The 8,036-nt window shown below is 38.5% G+C and overlaps 1 protein-coding gene across 1 annotated transcript; it reads right to left on the bottom strand.

Annotated features, from left to right (window-relative positions):
• Positions 1 to 7: 7 nt before the first annotated feature.
• On the bottom strand, positions 8 to 8,027 carry RIDA (reactive intermediate imine deaminase A homolog). Its single transcript, XM_026099774.2, has 6 exons — positions 7,870 to 8,027; positions 4,150 to 4,255; positions 3,543 to 3,597; positions 2,503 to 2,571; positions 1,367 to 1,422; positions 8 to 875 (listed from the first exon to the last, which is right to left on the bottom strand). Exons 1-6 carry the CDS (start codon positions 7,932 to 7,934, stop codon positions 813 to 815), a joined length of 414 nt encoding a protein of 137 aa, XP_025955559.1. The 5' UTR covers positions 7,935 to 8,027; the 3' UTR covers positions 8 to 812.
• Positions 8,028 to 8,036: the final 9 nt, after the last annotated feature.

The following is an 8,036-nucleotide window of genomic DNA, read 5'->3' as shown; positions in this document are numbered from 1 at the left end:
AAGCACATTTTATAGATGCAATTATCATTTATTCTCATTAAAAAGGATATTTTCCCTCAAACTTCAAATGTCTTTTTAATTAAGCTATAGTGAAAGTTGAATTCTATGGAAAAGCTTGCAGGGAGAGATTCATTTGCAGCTGATTTAGAAATGTTAGCACATTACTTCAGAAAAAGTGTAATTTTCTTCTTTCTGAAATGAGTGTTCACTCTCTTAAGTAATTGCTTCCACAAGAACAAAATGTGAGTGGGTCCCAAAACTAATCTATTCTGTAAAGAAAGTGTTTAAGAAGGCTTAGAAACAAATACAGAAAAATTCCCCGAAACAGAGAAGTGAAAATGTATCCTCAGCAGTTCAAGCGTTCTACAGTTTTCCCATTTCTATCATTTTTTCTTATCTAAAATAGTTACTAAATCCTACTAAATATTAAAAGTTATAATAATTTTCCATGTCCAGATCACCTCTAGTGTAATTGTCATATATTCATCTAAAAATGTGTACTTTATTATCTGAATATCCAGCCACAATCATAAAATAAGGCCCCTACCTGCAATAAGTTCAGACATACCCTGATTTGAGCAACAAGCTCAGCTGATTTCATCAAGACTCCCATAGACTTCAGGGTTTGCCTGCACAGAACTAATTGCAAGCTTGCATTTTAGAGAATACAAGGTTCCCCAAACACCTTTCCTAGGTAAGATGAGTGATTTCAACAGTATGGAACTGGCTATAGTCAATCATAGGAACGGGACCTAAGGGAGGAGCACTGAATCTAAAATTGTTATTGCAGGATATTCACTCTCTATTCATAGTCATGCTGAAGCATCTTGGATGGATCCTTGAATGGCAACAGCTTCAATCTCAACTCGGGCACCCTGTGAGCAAAATAATCAAGAAACATATTAGGAAATTTTTTTATATATATACACACACACACACACACACACACACACACACACACACACACACATATATATATATATAATATGAAGCAACTGGATGTATACCACTTGAGAAAAGGCTGACCTTGTAAAAATTAGAAGGAGATTATATTCCTGACAGTTGTGTTACTAATTTAGCAATGTTAAATAATATTGAAAATTTGCTTTAATATTAAGTATCATAACCCCCTATTTCTAGGGTAGTGGGCATCTTCTACCACACAGAAACATATCTCATGATTTCAGATCTCTTTTATAATAAGTGGGAATAAGACTGGTATACTTAAAAACTAAATACTTAAGAAGAATATCCACCAAAATAATTGCACTTGAAGCTATTCCTGAGTAAGAAAAGCTGTCAGAAAGTTTCAAAAGCAAGGAATTTCAAAAAAATCACTTTTGTAGGCAAAAAAAGTGACACTTACTTTTGGCAAAGCAGCAACTTGATAGGCTGCTCTGGCTGGGAAGTTTGTTTTGAAAACTGTAATTTAAACAGGAACATCCACCAATCATTTATCTTTGCTTGATAAAACAAAGTTCAAAGTAATCTGTATAAAAAGCAGTCAGTAGAATGGTTTCATGTTCAAGGCTACAAGACAAATAGTCTTCTGTGCCAATTTTCTTCTCCATTTTTTGGTCACTCACTGCTCTAATACCTCAGCAAGCTACTATTCATCATCAAGAATGCAACTACTGATGTGATCTAAAGGCTAGTGATAATTTTTTACTCTGCTGACACGGCCCTAACACCAACTCAGCCGAACCTGAAAAGATTAAATCAGAGCAGTGATCATCCAATTGCAGAGACCGGAGGGTAGAAGAGGGCTCTTTCACAGACAGCAGCAAGAGGGAGAAACAGGCCCCTGCCAAAAGAGTCCTGAGCAAGACTCCAGATTTGCATAAGGTCGACTGGGAGTCGGCCTTACTCATACCAAAGAAAGAGAGGAAAAAGAAGGCCTCTTGCACAGCAGGCCCTGACCTATTCCTCTGTTCAGGAATAGGCCTTGAGCTCAAGGGTATTAAAGTAACAGGAAAAGAAAAGATACTGGTCAAAATATGAGAGTGGTATTTGCATCATTGCATGAAACTTCTGCTAGTGAGAGTTAATGCTAAGCTCAGAAATGGTAATTTCACTGCACTGCACTGACAAAGCAGGTTAATAAGCCAAAGTCAAAGAACAGCTAGAACTACTTTATTGAGTTACGAGTACAAGAGGTGTTTGGCAATAAGTAAATACATATCCAGCTGATCAGTTCTTACAGTTCACAGACACTATCCAATAAAAATCCAAAGCTATATAAAAAAAAACTTGTGTGCATGCTCTCCCAAATTCTTTTTCAATATGTGGCTCACTGGAATCACGTACTTCAGTCTATGTTCAATTTTCTTAATTATACATTATTTTTTAAAAATCTTTGTTTTAATGTTACATTTCTTCCAGAATCTTAAAGAATCTGAAATTGTATCATACTCTGGTTACAGTGAATACAACCTTGGTTACAGCGAATGCAACTTGTTCTGCAAGCCATACTGATAAAATAGAAACAAAACATCTACTTACATTGTCTGTAAATATCATTAATATCATTGAAGTCTTTCATGTCTGCCATCAAAACAGTAGTCTTCACAACTAGAAATTAGATAACTGCAGTTATCTATTTTGGACCTTTGACTTTAAAGTTGAAAATCTTTAGTGCATTACTTATACTGTATTTTTATTCCAAATATTTATCTCAAATATTTAATTGTTTTGAAAAGTTCTGCAGAGAGATATTGACTGTTAGAGATACTCAATTAGCTTATTTCACTACGAGTTTAGAAACAGCAAGATGTCCCAAAATGTAAATACATCACTTCCTTTATGAAATTTTCAGGAACATTTAGTGTGGTTAAAGAATCAGTTTATTCTTTCAGACTGAGATCTTTCAAATCATCTAAGAAATCTTGATATTTAGTACATATTAAAATTGGATATCCCTGACCAGCTTTGAAAATATCTGCTTTAAATTTCATTCTAAGCCCAGTTCTTCAAAGAGGCACAGAACTGATGACGGAGGTGAATTAAAAAGCTGTTGTAATCCAACAGTTGGCAATAAATTACATCACATATAATATTTGCCACAAAAAAAAAAAGCCTGAAGATATGGTCTATGCTAGGATTTTTTTTTATCCATGACTGCCCAAACAAACATTAATCCTGGTTTGGCTCCACTATTAGAATCCTCTTTAAAAAAAAGTGCTGAAAGTACCTGGAATATTAACACCATTGCTACAGACCTGCTTTTACCTGGAGTAAAGTCTAGGATGCTTAAAATGCCTGTAGCCAGTTGCAGCTCAATCTACAGCTGAGCCTCTTCAGTTAGGAGTTAAAATATTAGTACCACAGGCGGGAACTTCTGGTGAAAGGCAGATACCCATTGATACCCATCACATAAAGGAGACTAGCACGCTGATTTTTTTTTAACCCAGACTCCTGATGTCTTTTGTCTCCTCCAGCTATTGATAACAACTGCACATTTAGTAAACAGCTTTAAAGGTCCCTTCGTTTTTTTTATCCAGGTAAAAAAGTCACTTACTTGCTGCCATCATGGCAGCACTTACCATTGCAGTAGTCACAGCCTGCAGCTTTCAGGATTTCTCCCATGTTTTTTAGGGCCTATCAAGAAATGAGACAAAATCTTTAAGTATCAGCTGGGTTGTATTTAAGTAAGTGTGTTGCAACCTGACTACATCCTTGGTTGTACTTTGAGTTTACCCAGGTAGCCTTCAGCAGTCATCAGTGGACAAGCAAAACCAGAGATTAAAAAATGAAAAAATAAAAAGGAACTTCCTATAAACCCCTAATATTGAACCACTCCCTCATTAAATGAGAATGTAAGATGCAGCCCTATCTCATCCTATCTATTACCCCACACATCCTCTTTGGTCCTGGAGGAACAAATCCTCTTTCCCCAACTCAAAGGCAGGTTTCTTACTGGGGGTCTGAATCTTTATTACTCTTTCCTGTATGAAATACAGATTCCTGCCTTAGCCTCAAAGCTGCTTGAGTGGAAAATGACAAGGATGGGATGGAATTTTTCCTCCTACTTTTCCGTCATTTTGGAGGATGTGAAAGGTGCTCTCTAAGGTGCCCCCATTCATCATGTGTTCGTGTTTAACTGAGCACATGCGAACTCCATAGCAAATTTATTGCTAGAAGACATCTTACCTGTTTAGCTTCTTCCTTTGCCCCTCCAGAGACAAGCTGCCCGCTGGAAGGTTCTGTACCAATCTGTCCTGCAATATACATGGTCCGGTCTACCAGCACTGCTTGGCTGAAAAAATAAGTGACGTTTTAGGTTGGGGAAAAATATTTCTGAATGAGCTCTTCATCAAAACATTTAACTATCCACCTCTGCAAGCATCCTCCTGTAAGGACATTTTGCATTTTCTTCAGTAATTTATAGTATCTCAGAAAGATACAGGACTTAGGTTATACATGCACAAATTGTACACAGTCATATACTCACTCTATTTATGCTTTGGAAGTGCTCGGATTGAGACACTTATGGACGCGCATAGCTACATTAGCATGGCTTTATGTTTGAAGTAATAGGCCTTGTCTCTCAAAAGGGCACAAGGCATTAGCACAGCAACACAACACTAACACAGATAGCTTCCAGACTAGAGCTAACACAGATGGAAGGTTGAATAAATGTTTCTTGCATCTGCCCAAATATCCTATCCTAGTTTGACAGAGGTGGATGATACCTTTCATCTACATCTCAGCTTCTCAGCTGCATAGTGCGAGAGCGAGAGAAAAGAGAGCGCGACCTTATTAAATTCATCCTTTTTTTCCTCAGATGGACACTGTGAGAAATGAGTTACAGCTGTGAGGTAAAGCCTCACACACTGGATCACTGGATCTCTGGCAGTATTTATCCAGTCATGAATTTGGACAGTCAGCACAGCACCCTGATCACTCCATTCCCAGCACAATCAGTCTCCTCTGAACAAATAACCTGGGTGACCTGTTGGCAGAATTAGCTCAGACAAATGCAAAATTCAAACTATGTGCAAAAGATTTTTATATAAAGGTCAGGTGTATTTTTTGCTGAAGTAAAGTTGGCCATTGGTAATGTTGCTTAATTATACAAAGAGATTAAAATATTAAAACCAAGATTCAAACCACCTACCAAACATTATGCAAAAGACAATCCTCTTCAGTTGGTAATTAAAAATAATTTGCAAAGAAACTAGAGAAAGGCTCCTTTCAAAATGTTTGTGGTATGTCAACGTAATTTTTCTTTTCTCTTCCCATCCCATGTGAAAAAGTATTGTTCTGACAGTTCAAAAAACCTCTTACATTACACAGATTAGACGAGAGTGAGACACCCACCTGATATATCTAAATTAGAAGGTTAGTTTTTTATAAAGTCAATAAAGAAAGAAAGGGACTCCTTCAGAGAGCACTTCTATTAGATTTCTCCTCTAAATTACTCTCTTCATTGACTTCACAGGGAGCCTAACCTAATTTAGGTGCTCAGTAAAATAATTAAGGTTAGGCAATCTGAACAGTGCCAGCACTCCCATCTTTCCTTTTACCTCTGTCCCACATTCTCCTACAATTTCATAATGGAGAAGAAAAAAAAAAAAAGAAAAAAGAGGCAGTAACTTATCTGATGTAGTAAAATACTTTATTTGCAATTATTCTCTCTGACATCAGCAGCTTACCAAGCTGGAGTAAAAGACAAAACTACACAATGTAAAGAGGAGAAACTGGCAAAAGAAAGTTTTTGTAGTTGATGCAATCTTGTTGATAGAGAACGCGCATATGAATACAACACAGACTCTGCTTTTATTTCGTTTTCTTTCCTAGAATGTCCTACTTTGTCTGAGGCACATGCCCATTAGACCACAAACTTCTGCTTCAGTTTGATGCCAGGTTCTCCATGCAACAGCAAGATACTAGCTCTCCAAAAAAGAGACTGTCTTGTACTGCTTATTATACAGGAAATAACACAACAAAGCATTTATCACAACAGAGGCTTTTGGACAGTCCTAAATCATGAATAATTAAGAAAAAACATGCAGAAGCTTTCTGAAAACAGTCAGATGAGCACTTAGAATGATCTTATGGAGTCCCCTTCTCTGCTCCTCACCTCCTCCTATGCTCATCAGTGGCATCCCCCCTTCACTGATGCTATTAATAATTCACCACCTAAAAGGTAAAAGGGTATGCTTACGCTGCATTCAAAGCTGTGAGCAATGCTCACAGACTTCAACTACACAAATTCCAATCACGTTAGCTGCAGATGTATCCTACAACTAGGGTCAATCATAGTTACTCTTTAATTTCTGATTCAGCAAAGATTTAAGAATGTGCCTAAAGTCATTCAAATTTTAGTTTACTGAAGTGCATAATTGGATGGATATTATGACCTTAGGAAAGCATCATGCGTCAGAGAGATGGAGTTAAGAAACACTCTCTTCAAAGACAATGACTGTAAAGTTAATCAAATTTTTTTTAAAACACAAAGGATTGTTAATACAAGAACATCTCTGTTGTGTATATATACATGTGTTTATACATAAGATTACTGGAAACTGGATGAGGTAATGGAAGTACAAAGATATGGTAAAAACAGGTCACCACAAAGCATACTGAAGGGCGGGAGCAGAATGAAGAACGTAACCCCTACATCCCAATTCTCCATTCATACTTAAGCCCTCATTCCTCTGTTACCATGCTCAGATCCCATGGCAGAAACATAGCAGTTACTTCTTGTGAATTTTTGCCCACTGGACTTTGAGAAGTTCACTGGAACCTGATAAACTAAGTTAATAATACACGCGTCAAAGCAGTTACAGGCTGTACAATAAACAGCTTTTCATTAAAAACCACCAATAAGCAAAAAAAAAAGTTGGAATGTAGTTAATCTACAGCAGGAGGGCTACGCTGAGCGACAAGCCAGTTAGTATGCATGCAGTGAAGAGTTCTTGCTTTCCCACGTCTCAGATATTCTTCTAACTGCAATGGATGCTAAGCTCCCTGCTACAATCCACCAACAATTCACAGTTTACAGAAGTCAACCTTCATGTAATAATGCTGTTTCTGCTTCTAGATTTTTTATTTCTTCATCTTTATAATTTCTGTAAAGAATACAAAAAGTTCAAAGCTCAGAAAGTTCAATTTCAAAGTAATTGAAGCAAAACAAAAGCATCTGGAAGGCACAGAAGTAGAAAACTTAAGACCTAAGGAGACTGCGTTTACAGTGGGGAAGAAGAGTCAGAATGCAGCATTAAAAGTTCTTAGAAAATGCTGTTAAAAATCCCTCAGTGCCTTCAAAATGATAGTCCACAATATTTACTGACCACTTATCCAAATGTCAAAGAGGAACCTTTCTCTAATTAAAATTGGGATTTTAAAAAAATTTTGAGTTAAGTTATGAGCTGTTGCAGGTGACAAGTTCTTGGAGAAAATACCTAACAACACCCGACTTATTCTTACAGCCACCAGCTATGACGCTGAGGAGCATTACAACGCCTTGTTGCGCATACTAAGCAAGAGCAGATTTGCAGTTCTCAGTCCGTCAGCTCTTTAACTGCCAAGCACACGCTGGATCTGGCTTAACACTCACCCTCCATCCCCTCCAGAGCCCAGATTCACTGCTGACCGGCCTACACAACACTTGGCTTCTGGGCTTTTTTTCTTCTTTTTTTTTTTCCTGTGAGGAATCAATTTTTTCTGTGTATTTTTTCCCACACGCTGCCTGTCACCGATTTCTAAATCATTTTCCAAATCCGATATTTTTTGGTAGGCGCTTACAAACGTCGCTTACAACGGCTGGGACACCCCCCAGCGCCGGGCCCCCAGCCGCCGGCTAGAAACCCTAACGGCGAAGCCTGCTGCCCCTCACTCCTGCCTCGCCCCCGCGCTGCGGCATACCTGTAGGGGCCCAGAGCAGCGGGCGCCTTGGCCGTGCTGATTATTTTCCTCACCACAGTGGCCATAGCCGCTAACTGCCGCCAACTGCCCCTCGCCCCCTCTCCTCAGCACTCCTCCTCACCGCCGCCTCCCGCCCAGCCCCCGGGCGCCCGCCCACAGCGCCGCCG

This window comes from Dromaius novaehollandiae, chromosome 2 (genome assembly GCF_036370855.1).
Source record: "Dromaius novaehollandiae isolate bDroNov1 chromosome 2, bDroNov1.hap1, whole genome shotgun sequence".
Taxonomy (NCBI): domain Eukaryota; kingdom Metazoa; phylum Chordata; class Aves; order Casuariiformes; family Dromaiidae; genus Dromaius; species Dromaius novaehollandiae.
The sequence above is the reverse complement of the archived record's forward strand: the minus strand, read 5'-3'. Positions and strand labels throughout refer to the sequence as shown.